At 44.2% G+C, this 26854-nt stretch overlaps 1 protein-coding gene across 1 annotated transcript in view; it reads right to left on the bottom strand.

Moving 5' to 3' along the window:
* Nucleotides 1–26854, bottom strand: part of LOC138498459 (fibrocystin-L-like) — a 1772245-nt gene that overhangs the window by 342746 nt on the left and 1402645 nt on the right. The window contains exons 34-36 of the mRNA XM_069622209.1: nt 24480–24636; nt 19776–19855; nt 1376–1505 (exon numbers count right to left, since the gene is read on the bottom strand). Coding sequence (XP_069478310.1) covers nt 1376–1505; nt 19776–19855; nt 24480–24636 — 367 coding nt within the window. The remainder of the gene's footprint in view (nt 1–1375; nt 1506–19775; nt 19856–24479; nt 24637–26854) is intronic.

Here is a 26854-nt window from a genome sequence, read left to right as displayed (position 1 = left end):
TTAATCTTACTTGGTAAAATGTATTACTATGGAGCATTGAAATTAATTGCACAAGCCTTTTGGGGAATCCAAGGTGAAGAAGTTTCTTCCATAGAAAATCCCTAATAATGCAATCAAACGCACTAGTAAGATCCAGTGACGCGATATATATCGGTCCTGTCCCTGGAATCTTAGATTTAGCAAGTAAATGCGATATTCTAATTGCATTTAGCAACGTTCCAATATGTTTCCTGAACCCCGTTTGGAATTTTGAAAGTATGTTATTAGAGTGACTATATTTTTGCATCTGTTTTAATAACAGAATTGCAAATACCTTAGCCGAGGCATTCATAAGGGCGATAGGCCTAAAATTCTTCCCAATGTCGACCTTTGTGGTTTTAGTCCCGTTTTGGAATTTGCTCGTTTTTTAATTACCTTTTTTGAAAACTTTCAAAATAATTAGGTGTGATTTTATAAACAAATTAAAGTAGTGAACAATAACCATATGTATAGTGCAATTTGTTAAAAGCTTGGGCTCTGCGTACAGAGGTTGTGTGCATTTTATGAAAACCTGTCAGATCAATTGAAAGGTTTCCCAATAGATCAACTGTGATCGCCAGCTTCCCCATAGCCTACTTTCCTCCTGACACTCCTTCTCCCTTCCTTAGCTCTCTCCCTCACAGGTTTCAAAGATTGGCTAATCTTCCGTAATTCACCATCACCAATATTTGTCTAACAGTTACCTTTCTGGCTGCTCAAATCTTATTCCAACATCCCTTCATATTTAGCAGAAAAATTGAACGTTTCTGGAGGGGTGAGAGGACTCAGGAGTCGAGAATCTTAAAAACTAGAAGTGCCCACTTTCAGCCGCTCATTCTCAGGGGCCGCAGTAAGATGCTGAAATGCACTTCCCTGAGATTTAAGAATAATATCGGACTATCTAAGATTTTAAAAAGTAGTAAAAGCATGGTTGTGGAAAAACGTTTATAACTACGACTGATTTGGTGATTTTAAAAATATTTTAGAATTCCTTTTTATGGTTATTGAAAATAGGTATGATGGGTTTTTACTTGTAAACAATGTGAACAGCGCCCTAATGCATTTTTTGTTTAATTTGCTCTATATAAAAACTGTAAATAAATAAATACAAAATGGTCAACCTATAGCACTCTGGTAGTAGACTGCCTTTCATTAGGAGCTGACTCACGGACCTGATACCCTATTAAGCCTAAAACCTAAACCGATTTTTTTGTGTGTACTCTTCTCAGCATGAGCCATATTATGCCAGTACTAGAAACCATGCAATTGCCCTTTTTCCTCCACAGGAATATGTAAATGGATACTAATATGATATGACTTGGTTGAGCATGATTGTTATCAACTTGTCGAGGCTTACCATGAAGTTCGAGGATCCCTTCTCTCACCGCCAGAGTCTTTGCACCATAGAGTGGAAGTTCAGGGGAGCGCAGGTTTCCATGCAGTGTAATGATCGCCTTGTGCTGGAACGGGGCAGCCGAGGTCCCAATCTGAGAAGCAAATAAAGGGTCTTAATGTATGAATTGCTGATAGGCAGAGCTCATTCAACTGTGAGCATTTCCTTGTTGCCTTGATCTAGAAGGTGGCTTTCATGTCACATTCAGAATCGTAGCCTACATATTGGATGAACTAACAAATTAGCTGTAAGAGCAACTGTCCTCAGTGAAATGGAAAATGGCAACAGAGAACAGTAGCAATAAGAGATGGTATATGGTACCTATAAAGGATTTGTTCAGGAAATTAATAATACCGATCACCAGAAGGGATTGTGTGAGGTGGAACTGTGACAATAACTCTACAGTATATGCTGCTTTCGGGTATTGCTAACCAGTACCCTTGTGTGTTCCTTTCTTCACGCTCCAGATTTGCAGACAGTTCACAAATGGACAGATGGTTGCTCCATCGGTGGAAGCTCCACGAGTTGGATATAGAGTGGTTATTTATTGGTTGATGTTTGACTAACCCTGAGCCTGGAATTTACCAAGATACCCTTCCAAGAATCTTATGGCCATGGATGATCATATCAAGATCCCACGGGCAGTATGGATTAGGACTAGCTTATGTGTGCTGTGCCATACTATGGGACTTGTGTGCCTCCATCTATGGGTGAGGCAGTGGAGGAGGTGAGGCCCCTTGACTAACAAGGGATATTTTTCTGAACCATGGCAATCACAAGATGTTGCCGTGGTGCATAAGTCACAAGACAAACCCGGAGAGTGGAAGAGTATCTGATGATGGACCACTCCAAGGAAACTGTGTATGTCATTTCATCTCGGTGATGTCCACCTTGAGAATCTAACAGCAAAATGGAGTAAATCGTGAGAGGGAGAGGTATGTGCCTGCAATAATAAAATCAAGGGACCATTGGTTCCGCCTATGTGATTCGTATAAAAGCCTTCGGAGGCAGGTTCTTTTCCCCCATTTTAGGGCAAGGTGTATTATAACTTTCTCTGGTGCAATTCATGTCTGTGCTTTGATGCAAGGGGTGAGCTAGTAAGAGCTGTAGCACTCTACTTACTGTCTGAATGGAGAGTGACAAGAACGTTCGCCCTTGAGAAATGTTGACATCATGGTGAAAGTAAGGTGTCTGTACATTAGGCCACATGGAAGCGTTGAGGTTTTTGAAGGTATATTAGTTATTGAAATTGTTTTACTTTTTAATTAATTGCTTTTAATGTCATCAATGACATTTAGTGTTTTAGTGTTATAGTATTTTCAAATTGTAATTGAAATTGTAATAGGTACAGCTATGCAATATATTGAATGGAATTGAATTGAACAATGCACATTCATTATCCTTCAACACAAGCTTTCTTATGGTATGCAATCTGTAGAAGAGATGTAGTCAATGTCCAAAAATGATTGAATAAATTGGCCCTCATAACAACCCTGGCGTTAAGGGGTTAACGGCGCCGTAAAAGGTGGCGGCGCCGCTTTTTGCAGGTGTTAAAAACCAACCCGCTAAGGGACCTTGGTGCTAAGTATGGTGCCGCAATTTGCGGCACCGTACTTAGCGCCTTCCCCATTCCCATTGAGCCCTATGGGGCAAAAATGGGAATGGGGAAGGGCCATGGCGGCATGGGGAATTACGCCCCGCCAACCTCGGAATGGGGCGGTAATTCCCCATTCCGCCATGGCGGAGTCGGTAAGTTACCGGCATGGACCATGGTGCTATTAGCACCATGGTCCAACGCCAGGGTCGTAATGAGGGCCATTGTGTTTTAAGGCCGCATACTCCTGAAAATGCTATTAATTAACAAGGACAAAAAAACAAAATGGTACTTGAGGGGAAAGGTAAACATAATGGTAGGGTCTGGTGGAGGGAAGGGAAAAAGCATGGGTGGGAGGAATCCCACATGAATGAGTGGCTGGAAAACCTTAAAGGGGATGTTGGTAACAAATAAATTGGGGAAAAAGGCAGTTGTTAGATTGCAATTGGGGAAATGGGCTATCGGGTCACTGATCTGTATCTTTGTAGACTATGCATGTACAGGCTTAGGAAAACCAGTGTGATCCGGAGCGAGGTGTGTGGCATCATAGAAAGATTTGTAGCTATTCAGATCTTGTTATTACCACCCTCATTCAAAACATAAAACCAGCACCACTGAGTGTACATGAATACCATACATTACAACATGGACTATTTACGTCGGTGTAGGTCTGACATGTTTTGTGTTTGTTTGTTTGTATTCACTTTATTTCGGCGAAGCCATAAAAGTGTATTCATAATACAAATAAAACAACGAGAAAAACTGCCTGCCACACCAAGCAATAAAAACAGTACAAGTACATCGTTAGTGTACAAATTAGCAATTAAAATACAATTAGAAGGCACATCAAAACATACCAATCATAAAAATGAGCGCACTATCCTCAGTGTATGTAGATCAAATTCATCCCCACATGGAAAACCTCATGTAATAATAAAGCTAAGTAAATTCATTGCCACATAAACGGGGAAGCGCACACCGAATTCTATAGAAAACTGTGCAATGAAACCTACACAAAACAAGGGTAGCCATGCCGAGCCATACACTTCCACCACTGCCTCCTCTTCTTTCTCTCTCATTCTTGTGAGGCAAAAAACCTTGATGTCATCTTCAAGTCCTCTCTCTCCTTCTCTCCTCACATCACAGACCTTGCCAAGAACGCCCACTTCCAGCTGCAACTCCTCAGAGGCATTCTCCCTTTCCTCTCTTTCCTCCAGAAACTCAATGTCTCCAGAGCTCTGGTCCTCTCTAGGCTGGACTACTGCAACAGCCTCTTCCTCAATCTGCCTAATTCCTCCCTTCACTCCCTTCAACTAATCCAGACTAGGACTGCAAGACTTATCCTTGACCTCAAGCCCAGGGACTGCACCTATCCAGCCCAAAAATCTCTCCACTATCTCCCTGTTGCTGTCAGGATTAAGTTCAAGACCCTCTACAACATCCACAAGGCTTTCTGGGGCCTCGGACCCGGCTATATCCAACTCTCTCGCCCTAAATACCTCCCTGTTAGAGCCCTTCGGTCTTCTAGCTCCAACTCTCTACAGATCAGATGCTTTTCCAAGCAGAGAGAGGCGGTAGATCTCTCTCTTTTCCGCTGTTGCCTCCCTCTGGAATGGCATTGCTGCCCCTCTCAGACTTGAGCCAGATCTCCTTGAGTTCTGGAAGCTTCTCAAGATCCTCCTCTTCCCCTCCTCCCCTGCTAATGTCCCCCTCTGCCTCCTTTGACTAGCTGCCTGGTTCCTTCTGACTCCGACAGGGCACCAGGCCCTCAACGACCAGTCTACCCCAGCACTTGGTCTCCCTTGACTGTTCCACCCCGAACCTGCACTGCCCTCCCAGGCTCCCCCACCTGCAATAGCTTGACTGGGCCTGCACCCCTTCTAACCCCTTACAGCCCCTTCCTGGCACTTAGCATGTGTACCTTCTTCCCCTGCATTCTTTGCATTACCCTGGCACTTATCCACCCGGCCTCCCCTTAGCACTTGCCTAGCCCTTGGGCCCTCTTCGCCCCCACCCCAACAATTCAGCACTCCTTAGCATTAGCGCATTCCGTTCTGTCAGGCACTCCCTCCCCCTCCCCACTTCCCGTGCACTTCTTGTTATTAAACTTGCACGATCTGAATGCCACAAGGCCTAGTAGGACCATTATTTTGTATTTCCTCATCCCTGTTCCCCCTCCCCTCTTTTTGTCTTATTGCGCCTTGAAACACCATTTACTGAATAGGCAAATTATAAATACCCAATAAATAAAAATACACTCCCTAGCAACTGAATAACCCTACAGGCGACAAAATAACAGGGACTACTTGAATTGCTGCCCATTAAGTAGGGTCATCATTGGAAATGTTTTTAATCATCCAACCAGTCATATAAAAAGGGATACATTATGAATTTAATGGTGTGCATGGGTAAATGATCGCTTGAGAGAAATAGCCCCTAAGGAGGTCATTATGAGTAAGTAAACGACAGCAAAGGCAGATGGTATTTCTGATGTGACAAGTGTTTACTTAAAGCCTTATATGGGTAAATGGTATTTGGCAAATATGGGAGGAATACCATTTGTCATAAATAACTCATGATTATGGGGCTGAATAAGACAAAGTTATTCATGGTAGAGGAGCCTTTTTCACTAAAAAGTCCTTCAAATATAAATGTGAGTGAAGAGCCAGAACAGGGCCTGTCCTTGGCACACACTGGCACCCCTTCTTGGCAATGCCCACTAGTCCATTTGCCCCCCCCCCCCGCTCCATATATATCAGCCAGGCTATTTAACTCATTCTTATTACCTGGATGGAAGAAAGGGATTTGTGGTCTAAGAGTACAGTAGTCAATACTGTCAGTAAACATTTCTGACTTTGGTCTGGTTCTATCCCCTTTATACTATACTTATGGGAGAATACAAAGCATAGGACTGAATGCCTTCTTGACAAAAAGGTTCCTGAGGAATGTCTGACCAAATATGGTGTCTGAGCTTGAACTTGTGTCAACACAGTAAGGCTTGAGGACAAAGACCAGGTGGCCACTTTGCCAGTAACTTGTCAAGGCAAGGGGTATGTCGCTGCAAAGTCAGCCATTGGCTTTCTTTTGACCACACGGGCATGGAGACCCTAAAGGGGAGCCTTACCCAGAACTCTATGAGAACTCTATGAGATCCTGTGATGCATGCCCTTATGCAACAAGAAATGGACACATTACAGACTTTCCTGCCTGGCTCTAAACTACCAGATATAATTAAAATGTTATCATCCTTTCAGATGTAATGGCTCATGGAGCATCCATTCAGCTTCTTTTTGTGAAGATGGAAATACACAGACAATACTTTTGGAAGAAAGGAGAAGTGTGTGCACAGAACCACCTTATCTCTATGGAAGACAGTATATGGTTCAGGTGCCGATTAAAGCCTGACTGACACTGATGTATCCAGTGGATCTCGCATCCACTAAGGAGACCGTCTTCCAAGCTTGATATCAGCAGAAACCATCGGCTCAAATTGCTCGAGTGCTTATGATAACAACTCTACATTGAAATGCCATTCTGTTTGAGTGGTTCTAACAGAATTGAATAACCTTGCTAGCCCATCAAAAAGACGCTTGATAACAGGATTTGTAGTAGAAAAAACTAAAATCCAACATCAAATGATTGCCAAATATGTGCAACATGAGTAAATCTGAATACCTGATGCAACTAAGTGTGATAGAAAGCAATGCACCTGGTCTAAAGAGCACATAAGATAGTTAAGTCCTTTTGGCGAAGGAGCCAATAGCAGAACCACCGCCACTTGCTTCTTTTCCAGGTAGATACCTTTCTGGCAGCACATATTATGTTCATGTTTCCCTGTGAGAGAGGCAGATACCCCAACGTAAGATCCTTAGGAATCTTGCCACCAAGTTCAGCATTTGAAGGTAGGTATGAAGAATATTCACCTTCCACTGGGATAAGCTCTGCGGAAATCCTGGGAAAAACATAGACACTTGATATGGCAGGATTCTGAGGGCTGGGAAGCAAAATCTTGCTTGCCAGTGAAGAGTCACCAGAATCAGAAAATTACCTCTGATAATATTTCTATGCGACAATCACTTTGGGGATACACAGAATTGGTGGCCAGGCATTTACCGTCATGTCTGATCAAGGATTGAGAAGACCGGCCACTTGGGAACAAAGATGCCAGGTTCGGCTATAAAAGTGAATCTTTTTCACTTGGTGTTTCTGGGAGATGCAAAAAGGATTCATCAATGGGTCCACCAGCATTGCAACAATTGCAAGAAAAGTCAGATGCATTGCAACAATTGTGAAAGTAGTTAGATGCATTGTGATGGTAGTTAAACGCATACCTGTCTTCTCGGGTAAAGGCGATGTGTGTGGGTGTGTGTTTTTATGTGTGTGTTTGAGAGCATGCATGTGTGTATGTGTGCATGTGTGCCTGTGTGTGTATAAAATGCTTTGCTTTTTGGAGTTATTATCCATCCCTCTCTAGCAGTGTAACCACTACGGCAGTTCTTATGCTCCTCAACCTCTATCTCCATCTCCACTCTGTGACAGCAGCAGCATGCGTGATTATTAACTGTGAGTCTTCTCTTTCAAAGGCACTGTGCTTCCCATTCCCACAGTTTGTTGGATAGCTACATCATGTCATTTATATGTTTGAATTTTTGTTTAGCGCGTGCCCTACCCAGAGGGTCTCATAACACCTCCATGCTTCCAATATTGAAATGGTAGGAGTTGAAAAAAAAAGTTACAAAATGTTTTCAGGAAAGGATAGGAAGATTAGGATAGACAAGTGATCGCATTGGAGGAGGGCAGGGTTGTGTGATGGGAAACAGGTATGTTTCTGAAAGTGGTGATGGGGGATGCAGTGTGTATGTGGAGAGGTTGGGTGTTCCATGCCCTGGCTGTCTAGTGGGTAAATGCATGCTTTTGTGTGCATGTGAGTTTGCAGAGTGTAATGTGTATAAGGTGTTGGCTGGCTTGTCTGGTGTTTGTGTGGGTGATGGGTTTGAGTTGGTCATGAAGACAAGATGGAGTTTTGAGGTTGATGGCTTTGAGTACAATGTAAAGTTCTTTTAATGCAATTATCTGGGGTATGGGCAGCCAGTGGAGCTAGGCAAGAGTGGGGGTGATGTGTGAATGTTTGGGTAGTCTGGCTGCAATCTAGCTAAGAGAAAAGCATTGCTTGGACTGCAGTGCGATTTTGCATAATAGGTGTAGTTGTAGATTGCATGTTTTGGTGACAGTAGCTATGTGGTGTGTGAAGGAAAGGTGGGGAAGAAAGGTGGGGGTCGATGGTGAAGCCAAGGGATTGAACAAATGTGAAGAGGGATATGCGTGGGTTGTCCGTGTCAAGATTTTGAATACAGGGAGTGAGGTTGGGTGTGTGCCTTTGGGTACAGATAAGGGGATATTCTGGTTTGGAAGGGTTGGGTTGGAGGAAGTGGGTGGCCATCCAGTTGGTGATGGTGGAAAGACAGGTTTTGAGGGTGTGGAGTTGTGAAGGGGATGACATTTGGAATTAATGTATGCGTCATCTGCATTTTAGTGGTAATGTACGTTGTGCTTGCTCAGGGTCTGTCCAAGGGATTCAACATTTAGGCTGAAGTGGAGTGGAGATAGGGAGGAGACCTGCTGGACCTCATACTTGGCAGTGGTGGTGTCTGATCGATAAGGCCATAGGGAGACAAAGGGTGTACTGTCAGTGAGAAAGGAGGAGAATCAGTCGAATACAGAGCCAGAGAGATGCATTCTGTGGGTTAGGATTTCTAGTAGAGTGGTGTGGTTGATGGTGTGCAAGGCTGCAGAGGTTAAGGAGTACGAGTAGTGCTGTGTGTCCTTTGTCTGTGCTGCTGTGGAGGTCATTGAGGATGTCCAGTATCAGTACTGATTCCAGGCCCAAAGCCAGATTGGAAGGGGTTGGGTAGGTTGTTTGTGGTGATGTGGTGTTGCCGTTGGGTAGTTACAGAGCGTTCCATGAGGCTGGTGAGGTATGTAAGATAGTAATGGGGCAGTAGCTTTCAGGGAGAGTGGGGTTGAGAGATGGTTTTTGTAGGAGGGGTCAGATTTGTCCATTTTGAATGCACTGGAGATAGTACCATGTGAGTGACAGGAGTTGATGAAGTTGAGCCAGTGTGGAGCTAGGGTGGTGACGTAATTGGATTTAGCTTGATGTGGGCATGCATCATTGGGCATGCATCATCCAGAAAGTGTGCAGGTTTTGTTCTGGCAGTGAGGGTGATAAGGTTGTCAGTGTTGATGGAGTGGAAGGTGTCCCAAGCTTTGCAATGTTTGCGAGTGAGAGATGTGAGTGGAAGAGCTGAAGGGAGGGCTGTCCTGATGTTGTTTGTTGGAGTTGAAGTAGTTCATGAGAGAGTTACATACTGCAGTGAAAGGTGTAGATGGTGGTTTAGAGAGGGACTTGACAATGTTTGAATAGTTTATAGATAGGACTGGTGGCGGATTGGAGTTATTGTAAGTAACGGGTGGCTTTGGCATTGCGTATGGCTGTTTTATATTTGTTGCAGCAGTGATTGATAGGTGTCCTTGTTGTGGGGAATGTGTTCATTTGTCAAGCCCTTTCTAGGTGTCTGGCTTCCTGCTTGACAGAGTGGAGGGAACTGTTGAATCATTGTTTGTAGTGGTTGTTCTGGGTTTTTTGTCATTTGAGGGGTGCAATGTTGTCAGGTGGCTGTATGATGATGGTGTTGTATTGGTGGAGTAGGGTGGCTGGGATGTGAGTGTGGGGGGAGTGGTATGAGTGGTGCTAAGGCTATGTCTGTAATGTGTTTGGTTTGTGTGATTGGGGGGTAAAGGTGATGTGTGGCAGGTGGTTGGATTTTCTGTGGGAGTGTGAGCATGAAAGGGATAGCAAAGTGTTTAGATCACAATACCCAGATTCGATTATCTACAGAGACATCAATTTGGCTTGAGATCAAAAGGTCCCGGGTGGGGAAAGGATGTGTTTGGAAAAAAGGGGACTTGAACAGATGTGAACGAACGTAAATAGCATGAAAAAGATGCTGGACAATATGAAAGGGACATCCTGGAAGAAGAAACAGAAAATAATGACAAGGGAAAAGTAAATATAAATAAAATTGCAAATATTGTGGCTCAGTTCTAAACATATGTAAAAATAGCGTGTCCTTTTGGGCAAAATGCTTCACAGTAGAAAACCTGTCAATGGGTTAGGCTGGGAAAGGCTTGATTCCAACATGGCACTTCTGTTTGCTGTAGCCAAACAACACCCGCTGCCTATGCATTTCCCCTTATTTCCATCCCCTACTCTATTTACATTCTCATGCTAATAGTGAGCCGAAAGTAATAAGGCAGCTTTCATTTTAAGCCACACAGGGTGTCCTGGGACCCCATCATGCAGTGTACTGGCAGTTCAGCCTCAGTTTATTTTTCTATGACAATAGGAGTGTGGGATGTGAGAACCACATGCCATTTGAAGGATTCTGGTAATTTTGGAAGGGAAGTGTTGTCACCTGCTTTCTGGGCATGGATCAGTTGTCTAATCTACAGATCAGGGATTGCCATTTGTCGACAGAGCTTGTTGCACTTCTGGTCCCTTCTATTATGCTTATTGGAAGAGGTGGGAATGTCGCACCACCCTTTTGCAAACAGGATGCCTGGCATATAGGGCATAGAGATAGTGTCATTAACAGCCCCCTGCCTCTCTCTTTTTCTGCATACATTCAGGACCTGGTGCAGTACAGTGAACCACCCATTCACAGATACCCATTCAGATGCCTCTTCTGCAACCAATGCAGAGGTTAGTACAGTTTGTTTCCATGACTGATGCTCCATGCTCTGTTCCCCCCTCTATCCCCTTGTGGCTTTTCATTGCGTTTCCCTTACCTCAACAAACATACTCATTTTAGCTTATGTTTTAATGCAGGGTCCCCTTCAAAGAAATTGTCTTGTGTACTGAAGAAGGCAACAGTCGAGTAAGAGACAATTGCTGAAACGTCAAACCGGACAGACAGACTGGCAGACTGCCTCTGTTGCAGGGTACCAGTGGCATACATTAAGCACCATCACGCCACTCAAAATGGAATTTCCTTAAAAAAAATGTCTTTGACGTTGACCTGCAATATGATCTAATCTGTTGTTGGGCTAGACAGACAGTGGTCCTAAAAACTACTTCCTGCATAGTCTCAACTATTTGAAAAACTGCACTACTACCGACTATACAGTGTGCCTATTATAATGTTTTTTGATTTGTTCATGCATTTCTTAGTTCCACACTTTATTTGTCATTATTGTACTGTCATGTTTTATGCCTTATATTATGCAATGCACCAATGTGTAATATACACTGAATAAATGTAAATATATTTTTTGATAAGTACTTGAGTGCAGAAGGGTACATTTCTCCTCAGCAACAACGTACACAGGAGGGAACGCCACTTACAGGCTTTTCCCCTCTGCCCCCAACGACCACAGGTTCTCCAAATATATGTGTTCATGTCTGTCTTTTATCTACATACTTTATTAGTTTAGAATGTGTTAATAAATGTTGGGGGGCCCACTTTTGAAAGCTGAAATTGTGCAGACAACTGATAGGCCTGTGTGATATCCAGTATCATACTGCTCTTGGCTAAAGCTCTAAATCCTTCTGCTCTTACAGGATGATCTACATCATTGATTCTCTGGGTTCTAGGCTAAGGTTTGCAGCATTCCCTCCCCAAGAGAGAAACTGGGTGCAGAGTTGGAAACCACAGGTGTAATTTACCTCTCACACACCATTCGTTCATGTCTGTGAGTAGTCGTCCCCTGCCAGATCACGGATGCACAGCTAGGCAGGGTTAGTAACCACATGAGTGAGGGCCTCTGTGTATCACCAGATGACACTAGGGAAACCCTCTCTCTTCAGATGGGGGTTTCCTCCCCGAAGGTGTATCCCTGAGTGAGCGCATGGGATAAAAGCACCTTTTTATTTACCCATTCTATATCACGGATTACACCTTTGATTACCCATTTCCAGGAGTATCCATGTGCATTGTATGTACCACTTATGCTAGGTACAGTCATTCAAGACTCTTGCAGAATCAACATTTCTAAGGGTCTGATACCTTTTTCATGGAAAGTGATGCCAGGCCTTTGCTGATATGGAAATCATTTGTTCATTTGGGAGGATCTTGCTATGTCTGGAGTTGTAAAGGCTAAAAAACAAGTTGTAGAACTCTTCAAGTGACGTGACTGGGGTGTTAGATTAGAATTTGGCACTATTAGTCTCTTCGTGTTTTAACTTTCTATGTGAAAGAATGAGTTCATTAGAAAAGAAAAACATTCTACATGTACTGCTGCCTTTTGGTAGAAGGTTCAATCTTTATGTATTTGTATTGATCTTCACAATAGTGAATCTTCTCATCTCCAATTGGCTGATATTCTAATCATGTGACTGACGAATTGACTTCTGCCCCAAAGGAGTACAAGGATGAGTATAGGATTAAATGCCCACTCAACCCTCACACTTCAACAAACCAAGAGCCAACACAATCATAAAGGTAATACAGACACAGTTAATAGATATACCTCCTTCGTTTTTTATGGTAATATGGGCCGAGGTAATGTTATGCTCTTAAGAGCGGTGTGAATCTGATCTAGTAGTGATCAAAACATCACAGTAACAAAGTCCAAAATAAAGGGATAGTCCAATCAAGGTTTTATAACAAATATGAAAAATTACCTTCATGGTGATTCAGGTTCTCTTAGTCCAGGCTCTCCCTCCTTAATACCTGGTTGGGAATGCCTGCATCTGCAGGCGGGCCGGAAAAGCTGACTGAAAAAGATAGCTGTCACTTTAGGAGTTTAGAAGGAGAAGGGCCTACGTCACACGTGCACCCCTCCATGCGCTGGGCCCACACCTTACCATCACGTCACCAATGGTCCACCGCCAGTTCCTGTGGTTCCACCAAAGCGGTAGAATTTAAGTACATGCATACTGTAGGGGATGGCCGGGTGGGTGTTGTGAAGGAGGGAGAGCCTGGACTAAGAGAACCTGAATTGCTATGAAGGTAATTTTTTCATTTCTCTGTCATCCTGGCTCTCCCTCCTTCCCAACTGGTTGGGACCAGACTAAAAAGCCTTTGAACAAGTAAGGGTGGAGGCGACAGCATGTACAGGATTCAGGCAAACAAGTTTCAGAGAACCTCTTTGCCGAATTTTGCATCATTTTTGGACGATGTGTCCATATCATAGTGCTTGCAAAAGGCAAGCAGGGTAGCCCAGGTAGCTGCTTTACAGATGTTTACAATGGGAACGTGCCTGGTAAAGGCTACAGATGCAGCTTTGGCTCTAGTAGAATGAGTCTGAGTCTCTGCAGAATCGCAAGCCCTTTCAAGAAGTAAGCCTTGCAGATACAGGAACCAACCCATCTGGCAATAGAAGCCTTTGCTGCTTTATTGGCAGGAGAAGGACCACCATAGGTAACAAAGAGCTGATCTGCTTTTCTAAACGGTTTGATCCTTTCAAGGTAGAATTCTAAAGTTCTTACTTTATCTAGATTATGCAATTTCTCTTCTGCCACAGATGCATGCGGTCTAGGAAGAAAAACAGGAAGATATATTTCCTGGTTTAAGTGAAAATCGGAAACCCCCTTAGGCAGAAAGGAGGGAACCGTACGCAAGACAACCTTATATAAGGTTCCTTAGATGAAAGAGCTTGGAGCTCCCCAATTCTTCTAGCCGAAGTAATGGGCTCTAAGAAGGCTGATTTCCAAGTTAGGAATTCTAAATCGCATGAAGCCATAGGCTCAAATGGTTTTTGCATTAGGACTGCTAAGACCACGTTGAGATCCCACTAAGGTGGAGGTTCACGAATATGGGATGTAAACGTAAAAGACCCTCAAAGTGCCTTTTCATGGCCTCATTGGAAAGAGAAAAAGACTTGTGTTCTCTATTCAGGTAAGCACTGATAGCTGATAAGTAATGTTTGCACGTGTCTACCTTGACACCGGTGGAAACAAGATAAGACATGAAGGACATGACATTATCAATGGAGGCCTTTAGAGGGTTAAGGTTTTGTTCTAAGGCCCAGTGAGGGAAACGTAACCATTTCCTACGATATGACACTTCTGAAATATCATGTGTGCTACTGATGGTTTCAGCTCCCATTCGTGTGGAGCGGTCTGTAACCTGCTTAGTTTGTCCGCCAGGACATTCTTCTTCTCCTCAAGATGGGACGCCCACAAGAAAATGTGATTTTGAATGGCCTAATACCAAATTTGTTCTACTAGGAGACACAGGGGACAGGGGCGTGAACCCCCCCCCCCCGCTTGTTGATATAAAACATTGGAGTGGTATTGTCTGTTTGAATTTTCACCACCTTTCCACCTTTCCTTGAAGTGAGGGAAGAAAAGATTTTAGAGCGAAAAATATGGCTCTTAGTTCCAGGACATTTATGTGGTTCTTTCTTTCCTGAGAGGACCAAAGACCATGGGCTGTTACGCTCTGACAATGGGCTCCCCAACCGTACACTGAAGAGTCTGTTGTTATGACTATTTGTTGAGGGGGAGGTTGAAAGGGAGATCCCGTTAGCATGTTCTCTGGAGAGTTCCACCAGCGCAGAGAGTCTTGAACTTGGCCTGGAATTTGGATCTTTGTTCCTTGGGGATCAGAGAGCTGATTCCAGTTGAGAGCAAGATGCCACTGGGTCGTTCTCATATGGAGCCTTCTAAAGGGGACTAGGTTTATACAAGAGGTCATGAGGCCCAAGAGCCTTTGAAACCACCAAGCTGTTAGTGACTGGTGAGTGGAGAACCAAACGATGGTTTGTTGAATGGCTTCCACTCTTTCCAAGGGTGGAAAGACTATGTGCATAGTAGTGTCTATAACTGCTCCTAAGAATTGGATCTTTTGCGAGGGACTGAGTTGGAATTTTGTCAAATTTATGGAGAACCCCAGGTTGAACGGAGTATGGCAAGTAATTTGCAACTTCTGAACCAATACCTCCGGAGACAAGACAAGGGCAAGGCAGTAACCATCTTGAATAACATTTAGAACCCACTCCTCTTGACTAACAGTTTTCCAAAAAGGGAGGAAGTTGGAAAGCCTTCCTGCTACCTGGAATGTATGCTCCTGGATGATGGTTAGAGCAGAAGCTAAGTACATGCCCTGGGGAAAGTCAAATAGAATTCTTCTGCTCTTGAGCAGAATTAGAGGCAGAGGGAGGAGCCAATTTATTCTTGGGTCTATGCCGTCCACTGCTGCCTTGTGTATGTGGTTAAAATGTCTTGAAGTTTTGATGATATGGTTGCTTCACCGAGATTGAGCTGAGAGTTTTAGTTGCTGTGACACTGGCCTTACATTTCTGTAGGACCTCATCTGTAGATGGGTCAAACAACTTTTTGTCAATGAATGAAAGGTCAAGCACCTTCTCCTGGATATCCTGGTGAAGGGAAGAGGAAGAGGCAGGCAGATATGCGTGTATCCGCATGCAGACTGCACTAGTAACTGCACTAGCAGTTGTGTCAGTTAGGTCTTTAACGACTTGAAGCTGCTGCCTTCAGAGATCCAGAAATAGAACTCGTCTGCGGCTTCCTGAGGTAGCATGTCGGTGAAGCGCTCCAGATTCTCCCAGTTAGGAAAATTAAATCATGCCAGAACTGTAGTAGTGTTAATCTGCCTAAGTTATAAGGTAGAGGTGGTGTAAGACTTCTTACCTTGGGTCTCCCATTTTTTATTCCATTTTTGTCAAGCACTGAAGCTGAAGAAGGAGAAGGGCCTTTAACCTTTGTGCCCAGGGCAGCAGAAACTACTATTTATTGACCTAGAAGATTTTCCATGAGAATGAAGGGTTTGTCCTTGTGCACCTTGAATTTATTATCTAGGGACTTCAAGAGGTGGGAATCGGAATGAGGTTTTCCCCCAACAAGCTAGCGCTTGCTCCATGATTGACAATTCCATGTGCAGAGCAACCTTAGTCTGCTGTGATGGCAGTTTCCCAAAAACAACAGCCGTTTCAGGCTTATCCTTTGGGAGGATTTCAAGAGCCTGCATGGCTTTAGTGACAATGTCATCAAACACTTTAGAGGGTGAATGAGTGGGGTCCTCCTCTGAATCTGAGTCAGTGTTCTTTGACATTTTCTGTTTTTTGAGTGGAGGAGCAGGGTCCACATAATCCACTGGTACCGGTAAAGGGTCGGGAGTAGGGTCAACTGGAACCGATCCCTGCGGTAGTACTGGTGACATTTTGTCCTTGATGTGTTGAGTCAAGACTTTAAGGAAGGGCTCAGAAAGCATAGTTTCCAGCACATTGTTAGTGATGTCATTTTCCATATGGGAAGGGCTAGGTAGAGGTTCTTACAATGTGATAGGAGAAGTAGAAGAATCAACCCTATTAAGCGGTTGGCTAGGATTGAAAATGTTCAACACCACCAGTCTAGGTACCTGAATGTTGTTTAGAACAAGTTGGGGTGCAGGTTGTGATGGCCCTAATGCAGGTTGACCCAAATTGTCCTCAAACTGAGGAGAAAATTGAGGCACAATATGAGGAGTGTGAGCCCTCACTGAAGTGCTGAAGAATTGTTCTGGTGGAACAGTAACATATTTGGAAGTGTCAAAGTCTTCAGAGTCAGAAATTTAAGTTGAATTTTCTTTCTGGCTCTCCGTTACCAAGCCCGAGACAGAAGCCACGGGAGATTTCTTCCGTTTGTTTTTTCGCAGAGAATTTGGTACAAGACTAGCTCTTGAATGAGAGTGCTTATGCCTCTTATGGGAGGACTTATGAGATTTCCTTGGTACTGAGGAGCTTGCAAGCTCAACTGCGGTAGTGGAGGGTAAAACATTTTCTTTCGGTACTGAAGTACCAGAAGTTTTATGTGCAGAATCCGATTTGGCTTTGTCCGGTACAGGGAAATCGGAATGGACCAAATCAACCCCAGAGGCGCGAGCCTCTTTGCACATACCACTGCCTGTTCGGTGTACGGAGGCAATAGAGGGTTTTGCAGGTACCATTGTTATTTTGTCCGGAGTAAATAACTCTTCCAGTACCGGGTGGGTCTTCTGTGACCCTTTCCCACCTGGAGGTACTAACACTTTCCCACCTGGACGTACTAGTGCTTTCCCACCCAGAGGTACTTTCAGGTGAATAGGCCGGGGGTTTCCCCCTGAACGGTCCCATGAAGACTCTGGAACTGAAGAGCCAGTCTTCCCTTGGATACCGACAGCCGGTGCCGAAACTAGTACCTCACCTGAAGGTATAGTTCCCCTCTTGCTGATATCAGCCACCCTCCTGTTCCGAACGAAGTCGTCGCTCACCTTTGGTACAGGTCGCAGCTCAGACATGGAGAGAAGGCGGGTCCGCAGAGACCTCAGGTGAATTCCACAGCAAAATATGCAGGTACTCACCGGGTGATGTGTACCTACACAGCAGATGCAGGCATGGTGGGGATCAGTCGCTGAAAAATGCCTCTGGTAATGGATGCACTGCTTAAAGCCTGTCGCATACGGCATAGAGGGAGGCACCAAAAATAGAAAAAAATAAAATAAAGAGCTAATCACTAGGAAAAAAAGGGATGGACAGCCAAAGGAACACCCAGAAAAAGGAGTCGCAACGCAGCAAAAGAAATTCCGACCCGCCCAGTACGCGGAAAAACAGGAACTGGCTGTGGAGTGAGGGTAAGGTGTGTGCCCAGCACACAGAGGGACGCATGCATGACGTAGGCCCTTCCCCTTCTAAACTCCTAAAGTGACAGCTATCTTTTTCAACCTGCTTTTCCGCCCGCCTGCAGGTGCAGGAGTTCCCAACCAGTTGGGAAGGAGGGAGAGCCAGGACGACAGAGAAATATGTATTTAAATTAAACACACATCCGCACGAAAACGAAGTAGAAAACACTACAAAACCCTACCCTGCGAAAAGAACAGAGACGATGCAGCAGATAGAGGAATGCAGCACGATGAGTATGAATACAGGGTTGATAGGCGAATTGTTATCTGCAAAAAGAATACGTCTTCAGATGGCAAAAATGCACAAGTGTAACCAGTCTCTAGGGCTCAAAATGTACATGGGGCATTTATTGGTCAATAATGCCTTTTTTTGGTTCTTTGGTAGTTCGACTGGGTCTAACCTAGCTTTGAACGATGATGCAAGCAGATCAAGGTCAGTTCATGTATGTTGGATCGTGTGTGCCGAAGCGAGCAGGATCAAACGCGGTAGCCTTGTGCGGTTCGTAGCTGACATTCGGCAAAGCAAATTGGGAGGTTCACCCAGATCTGTTCAAGGTCGAGCTGGGTTGAGTTGGATTGTGACTGTCAGAAATGGTCGTTGACTGATGCTCCAGTGGTTTTAGTCTGTGATTGAAGGTTAAGGTTTGAAATGGTGATCTAGCTCCTCCGGTTTAGTTTTTCTGGCGAAGCGGCAATTTGATTGAGTTGTGGTGTTCGCGTTGGCAAGTGACTCTCCAGCAGTTCCAGCTGGCTCCCGGTGATGAGCAGCGATTCGAGCCAGCAGGTGACGGGCTCAGCGAGGGCATGATGGAGCTGGTTCGAATGGACGTGTACCAAAGGAAGCACCGGCTGGATCCCTCGAGTTCAATGAGAGATGAACGCGGCTCAAGGACAGTTCGACAGGTTTGGTGCAGCACAATAAAGAGCCATAGCTGAGGTGATCCTCCAGATGCTATGGGACCCATTGCAGGGGCTGTCGGACAGGATGCGTCATTTCAGGGTGTGCTCTCCAGCCATGGGAGATTCTAGTGCAGAGTGGCAGGTCCTGGTCCACAGCAAGAGTCACCTCCAATGTGATCTGGGATTGTTTAAGGAGCAGAGCTTTATTCTGCCTTAGAATGCTCCCTCTTCACCTCAGTGGTTGAGGGATTTGGAAAGTACAACTCTCCCAAAAGCGGTCCAATGAATCATTCTCAGGTGTTTGTTCCAGAGTGAATAAATTAAGTGGTGGGATACCCCTTCCTTTAAAGGTAAATGGCCACAGGTGATTGGACTAAAGCTAACTTGCTTTAGGTTTCCAATCCCTGCTGCTGAAAAGAGGGACTTTTCCTTCTTACATCACACCCAAATTGACGGAGAGAAACAAGATGGTAGAACCCTCCTCCAGTTGCCAAGAGCTCCCTCTGTATACACTAACCCTGCCCTATTTCCTTCTCAAAAGAATCAAAGCCCTTTAGATATGCAGCACAATGGTGTGAGACTGCTCCTGTATGAATGGTTGTGCTCCTTTGATCGTTGCTCCAATGCCATCTTCCTGTTGAGGGGTCGTCTCTCTGGGCATGAGTTACCAACCCTCACAAAGGAATCAAACAGAGTCAATCCCCAAGGCTATAGTCTTGCTAGCAGAAAGCAGAGACAACCCTGTCTGGGGAAAATACACACAGCCGAGCTCAGGTCTTAGAACTGATACGTGTGATATAAAACTGCTGTGGCTGTTAGGAGAATACCATCCCCCATGTCCTAACTTAGGTATGTCTTACATTTCCAGATTATTTGGCCAACAAGATAATACGTGTTTTGGTACAGGGATAAAGGTCTAGTCTGTCACTTGCAGACTTGTCTGTCACTGCAGCTGTCAAATGGGCACTTTTGTCCTCTGACCCTGCTTTGTGCCACTGATAGATCAGGATACTGATGCAGCACCACACAAGTGTACACTATGCTACGGCATGTAGTCTATGAAAGGGGAATCTCTCACTAGATTGCCCTTTCAGAGAGAGAATTACCCATATCATTATATTAATGTATAAAAATAAAAAAGCCAGGGCATTTACGCCCTTGCCAGAAAGCAATTCCTCAAAGTGACTCTAACATTTTAAATTTTCTGTACCTGTAGCACTCCGCCATCAGTAATTAGAATGTACTCTGATTGCAGTTCAATGTCAGCTTCATCAAATACGAGGGTCCCCCCTATGGGTAAATAAAAAAATGAAGTAAATATCACATGAAAAGATAGATGCATGTGTACATTCTACAAAGAGAGATAGGTGCTATTCTATTGGTTATTCGTACATTTAAAAGAGTGTAACATTGTATTGTATATATTTCAGTTTAGAGTCACAGAAGGACTGGCCATCCTTTTTGCATTTGCATCTCAAGTTTACATCAGGGCAGAAGTGAATCACCTATCAAGAGCTTAGAAATGGACTATATCTGTGGTGTTCTCTCGTTCTTCCATCTCTTTGATAACAGACTCCAAACATACACTTGTAGATCGAATTTGTGGTGGACTTCAGATAACAGATGCAGGCCTGACCATTGAAGACCCTGGCCCTGCACATCCAAGCTGATTTTGGCAGCCATAAACTGACCATCAGCTTCAAGCCCAAGGCTGCTAATGGACTTAAATCGGAGACTGCATAAACTTCCCTGTTGACCCAGAGCAGATGTTCTACACCATGCGACTTCATGGAATCCAGTACTGTGAGCTGAATCGAAACTTAACCAATTATTTCCCATATTAACTATATGTATATTGGTTAACATTGAACACATCATTTTCCCTTAATAATAGGTGAACTGAAGAACACATAGAATCAAGACAGATATCATAATAAACTTCAGGACGAGCCAGTCATGTTCCTGTGAATTCCATATACATGCAATATATGGATTTTGTGTTATTGTAGAATACGTGTTTTTAGCATAAATGTTAGAAATCAGGAAATTGGGGGCTAATAGCATGGTAAATTAGTGCTTGGATTATGGAGTTTCATATTTCCAACTATGTTCATTTTTCAATAAAGGGCGAAAAATCATAGCACGTCCCAGGAATGTCCTGTCAAAACCAAAGTAATTTTTCTAGGTCCATCATGGATGAATCAGAAAATATGCATATTATTATGTTTATTCGTAAATGTTGGGACTTTCTGAGTGGAAAAATCTGCAAAATTTAAATGGTATTTTAGACAATGATTTTCTCCTCCATTCATTTTCCATAATTTAAATGTCAACATCCCAGACCCTATTGGTAGAGAGAGGCCGGACTGGGGGGTGGAGAGGAAAATAAATGACCCATCATATGTGCGTGAATTCTTACAGGACACTCCCCAATAATGAAATTGGGATTGTGTCATACCTGGTACATAAAGTCAAAGCACTAGGAGAGAGAGGCATTTCTGCTGGTGATTCTGCGGGAGACTTTGTGGGGGGGAGTTAAGACATCTTGAAGTTTGCCCTTAACCTAACTGAAGGCTCTGAGACATCTCCCTGATCTTGCAAGAGGGAGACCAACTGGGCAAGCCTAAAACCTGACTGGACCCTTTGGTGACTGTGCTGTGACCAGAACTGCTTTGTACCAGAGAGGAACTTGAGGCTTTCCTGAACCTTAAACTGAACTCTCCAATGTAAGTATAGATATATATATATATATATATATATATATATATATATATATATATATATATATGACCCAATGTTTATTTTTGTATTTATTGAACATTTTTATGTCACCTATACAGCGGAAAGTGTTTCCAGGCACCACAAGACAAAACGAGGGGGTGGGCATAGGAGAAAACAACAATAACCGTCCTACGAGGCCATGTGAAATTCAGATTGTTCAAGTGCAGTATCAAAGCGCAGGGGGGAGGGGCAGGTCAGGGAAAGGGATGGGATAGGGGGAAAAGTGGAGAAGTGCTGGAGAGAGGGGGGCCCAGGGGGGTGGGCAAATGCTAAGGGGTGCCCAGGTGCGCTAGTTCCAGGGGGAACCAGGAGAAGGGTAATAATGTGATGGGGGAGGGAGGACCAGCCTTGGAAGGCTAATCAGGGAAGGGAGCCTGAGGGCAAGTGCTAGTGGGAAGGGGATAGAAGGGGAGACTGGACAAGGGATGGTCTGGCCCCAGGTAGACTCATAAGGGACACAGGCATCCAGTCATGGCAGCAGTAGGAGACTAGCAAAGGAGGGTGAGAGAGAAGGAGGTGGAGAAACAGAAGGTTTTGAGGAGCTTCCAGAACTTAAGGAGATCCCGCTCAAGACGGAGAGGGGCAGGGAGTTTGTATCAGAGGGAGGCTCCTGCCAAAGAGAGCGATCTACCCCCCAATCTCTGCTTGGAGAAATGTCTGATCTGCAGAGAGTTGGAGCTAGAGGACCGAAGGACTCTATCAGGGAGGTATTTAGGGAGAGAGAGTTGAATGTATTGAGGTCCCAGGCCCCAGTAAGCCTTGTGGATGATGCAGAGGGTCTTGAATTTGATCCTTGCAGCCATCGGGAGCCAGTGGAGAGATTTTAGGGCTGGAGAGATGCAGTCCCTGGGCTTGAGTCAAGGATAAATCTTGTAGTCCTATTCTGGATTAGTTGAAGAGGACGGAGTGAGGAGAGAGCAAGATTAAGGAAGAGGATGTTGTAATAATCAAGCCTTGAGAGAAACAGAGCTCTGGAGACATTGTGGGTCATTACGACTATGCCGGTCTGGAAACAATGGAGCCGGTAAGCTTACCAGCACCATTGTTTCCAGACTGGCATATTACAGGTCTGCTTGCCGGAGCCGCTGTGCCGAACAGGTCGGACCCTGCCAGGCACAGTGGCCATGGTAGGCAGACCGGCACAGAAGCACCGGCACTGTTAATAACAGTGCCGGTGCTTCCGTGTTCCCCATTCCCATAGAGCCCTCTGGGACTCTATGGGAATGAGGATTTACAATTTACCGGCACCTGACTTTCCGGACCACCGGGGTTGTAATCCCATGGTGTTACCGGCAAGTCAGGCACTGGTAAATTATTCTGGTCCGGCAGCAAAGGAGGAAAGGGAGAATGTCTCTGAGGAGGTCAAACTGATAGAGGGACTTCTTGGCAAGGTCAGCGATATGAGCTAAGAAGGAGAGAGAGGAGTTGAAGATAACACGTTTTTAGCCTCATATAAGGGTGAGGGGAGGGGGCCCAGGGAGGGCGGCCAGAGTGTAGGTGGGAAGGAGCTAGTAGGGGTCCCAATGAGAAGGATCTCAGTCTTACTGGCATTAAGGCATAGATCATTAGCAGCACACCATGCCTGAATAGCAGTCAGACAGTCAGGAATGATAGAGGACGGAGAGAAGGAAGAGGAGGAAGAGGAGGAAGAGGAGGGAAGCTTAAAGGAACGCTGTGTGTCGTCAGCATAACACTGGAAATGAGGAGAGATGATGGAGATCAAGTGGGCAAGGAGGGCAAGGTATATGTTGAAAAGCCACAGCAAGAGGATAGAGCCCTGAGGGACGCCGCAGTTGAGAGTGAGATAGAGCAGAGAAATGGGCCCAGTTGAACATGTAAGGTCTGATTCGAGAGGAAAGAGGTTAACCAAACCAGTGCCGAGTCCGTGATGCCCTGGGTTTCACAGAGCCTATTAATGAGGATGGAATGATTGACGGTGTCAAAGGTAGAGGACAGGTCGAGGAGAATAAGGGGGCAAGGTGAGTTGGAGTTGATCTCCAATGAGTGTGGGCAACGTGTCTGGCTTAACCTTTACCTTGAATAGCAGGGTGTGGGGGCAAAACCGTGTAGCCCCTTAGCAGATTTAACTCAAAATATTTATTTAATTAATTACCTTTGACAAAACACCACGGGGTGATCTTTGTTAAAATTCGAAATTAACAAAACTCATTCCCAGTGTGTGCTTAAAACTATATACTGTAAGGTAATTGGGTAGTCCTATGTGTCCATTCAACCACAGACGTCCTTTAAGGAAAAGGGTTCCTTACCCCAAAACGAAAATCCCCAAACCCTGCCTTTCATGTGAATGTGCTTTTGTTCTCAAGTGAAGAATATCATTGATTGCATTTTGCAAAACTGTGCATTTCTTTTGAATGTGTTTTTGTTTCAAAACTTTTTTCTCATTGATTTCTTTGACATTTTACATGCAATTTGAAAGATGAGGTGTTCTCAAAAATGAAAGCTTCCAAGTGTCCAGTGCAACCCCATATATCTAGCGCTGTACATGTCATGTGTGACTTGTGATCAAAATGAACCTGTGATTGTTGAAATTGAAATCATATTCAGTAATCGTTGACAGTTTGTTTAGACGATAAGTACCTATATGCTTACGTTTATTCTGTTGTGTCACCGATAAGGTGGTGTGTGTCATTTTAGTGTGATTTTTTTAACATATAATCAAACAAATATATATTTTTTTCTGCACACCAGCCTGGTTCTCGACTCATTGGTGGCACAGGGGGTGGGGGTCTACTTGTCATGGATGGGACAAGAGTAGAGCTAATAGTGAACTTATTAAGCAGTTTGTTGGGTGACCCCTTGAATGGGGAGGGGAGGAACTTCCTGTGTTGAGGGTGGCATCTCAATAAACCGTTACAAGTAACAGTAACCTGTAATACCCTCAGAGTTTGAGAAACATCAAATGGTCCAGAGTCAATTGCCTACATGGTTCGAAGCAGTATAAAAACTTGAATTACTACATAGACAGGATGCTACATATCATGCACCTGTTTACTCGGGCAAATTTAATTTGATATCCATTCCTTAACTAATTACCATTTGATTAGAAACTGTTCACAAAATATCATTTTCGATAACAAGATAGTGAAAAATACAAGGTGGTTATAAGCAGTACCTTGGATAAGGAGCATTTTCAGCACAGGTGTGTTTACATCAAGCAAAATGTATTGTCCTTGTGTGATAACTGCAAGGAAACCTTCATCAGGAGGCGATTCTCCTCCCCAGGTGAAATTGGAGGACCACACATCAATATAGAAGAAGTCAGCATTGTCCTAAAGTAGGATAGAATAAATGTCATTAAATATATTTAAACGTGTAAAGAATAGTTAAGGAGGGCATGCAATGCACACACGGCACAGTGTAACCAAAGTGAACGATAGGTTCTGAATGTGGAGACTAGCATTGGAGGGAGGAGCCATGTGAGGAAGCCATCTGCTTTGAAAACACTATACTGGATGCACATCCAGGATTGCACACCAGACGAACTCTGTCTTCTCGGTAAAATCACTGCAGTTGCTTGTACCTCATACATGACTCTTAATCTGCAAAGAAACATAATTTCTCTTCCCTACAACTATCCCCACCCGCCCGATAATCCAAAACTGGATTCCAGCTCTAACTTTATTCATGAATGTGCTCATTCACGTACTGTGATCAAAATACACACTGGTATCGCACCTTACTTCTAAAGGGTCTCCAAAGAAACAGACTCACAGTACTAAAAGTATTTGGAAATGAGGCAACCTGGCTTATCACTGGCACCAGCGAACATAAATAATCCAGTCTTGCTTGTTCTGTAGTAGTTTAATGCAGGATCCCGGAGCATATTCAAATGGCTTACCAGATTCTTTGGAGATTTGCGGAATCACTGTTGTAAAGGCAGATTGCGTTCAAGATAGAAAGTACTGGGACGAGGAAAACAGAGCTGGAGGAGTGACAAGAAGTCGGAGCAGTTGAATGTTAACACGATTTGCAGATGTTTAAAGAGAAACACCAGCTGTTCTAAATGCGTTGCTGATGGTATCAGCTGGTAACAAAACTTGCTCCTAAATAATCTAAATGCTTCCAATGGACAAAGGAACAGCCCCCGGCCCAACAACAGGATGGCAAGTACAAAAACGTACCTCCAGTGCAGTCCAATTGTGTATTTCCATTGAAAATGAAAAGTGGCATGGTGAAAACATGCATTGCTGCAGTAGGGTGCACTACAATTGCTGTAGTCCAAACATGCATTGCTGCAAGATGGCGAAAATGACAAAGTAACATTGTAATGCACCTGGGTAAAAGTTTGCATAGAGCAGATCGGGGTGTTCAGAAGCATGAACACACGCACTGTACTGACACCCAGAATTTGCATAGTTCTGTGCCTTAAACAGGGCCTGATTTTTCCATTGAAAAACGCGCTTGTAATAATCAGGCCTGTCGTCTTTTGAAGGGCTCTTTTTAGCTTTGGCCCATCAAACTATAACTGTTTTATTTAGTTGATAATAGTATATTGTTTCCATTTTATGATTTTAGGCCACGTTCATTGAACATGTGTTTAACACGTAACTTTACAGTATATTACTTCATTGTATTGATTGCTGCCAATATTACGTGTTGCAAGTAAGGATGGGAACCCAGAGTTCTTCCTCATGCTCAACACTCTTTCGTGTGTTCTCTTACAGGAGTGAGAGTGGACAGAAGAGGGAGCAGAATGTCAAGGGAAAGAAGGAAGATTGGTTAAAATGAAAAAGAGAAAGAGGGAGAAAAAGAGTGAGAGAGAGAGATGGAGGAGCATAGAGTGACCAGCTGCTGCAGGAATAGGGTGCCAGAAGGGTCTGATTTACAGGGCCACAGTATTTTTCAGGCTTCCGTTTTCTTTTTTTTAATAAATTACTATAATAGGCTGTGATTTATTTATTTGCATTTTTTAAGCGCACTTGCAGCCCAAAAGGCATCGAGGCGCTGTTACAGAGGATACACAGATTTAAGATTACGTACGGGTGCCAGAGGCTCTTAGTTACAGAGGATACACATATTTAAGATTACATACTGGTGCCAGAGGCTCTTAGTTACAATTTGGCAGGCAAATAGGCAGTGGAGGATACAGATTTAAATCACACAAAGAGTCTGGTTTTGATAGCCTTACGAAAGGCTAGGTGGGACTCAATGAGTCTTAGGTGAGGAGGCAGGGCGTTCCAATGCGGGGCTGCTAGGGTAGGGAAGCTGGAGCCACCAGCACGCACTTTCCGAGAGGTAGGCCTCACAATGGTGTTGGCGTAGATGGATCTGAGCGGTCTTGTGGCGGAGTGCCTGGTAATTCTGTTAGTCAGGTAAGGGGTGGCAAGTTCATGAAGGCATTTGTGGGTGAGGGTAAGAGTTTCAAAGACAATTCTTTCTTTAACCGGGAGCCAGTGTACTTGCCTTCTGATTTCGGATATGTGGTTTCTCCTTGCAGTGCCGGTGGCTGCCCTTAGTGCATTGTTCTGGAATAGCTGAAGTTTGGCG

Source organism: Ambystoma mexicanum, chromosome 5q (genome assembly GCF_040938575.1).
Source record: "Ambystoma mexicanum isolate Mex_15411 chromosome 5q, UKY_AmexF1_1, whole genome shotgun sequence".
NCBI classification, from domain to species: domain Eukaryota; kingdom Metazoa; phylum Chordata; class Amphibia; order Caudata; family Ambystomatidae; genus Ambystoma; species Ambystoma mexicanum.
This window is presented reverse-complemented; position numbering and strand designations above follow the sequence as displayed.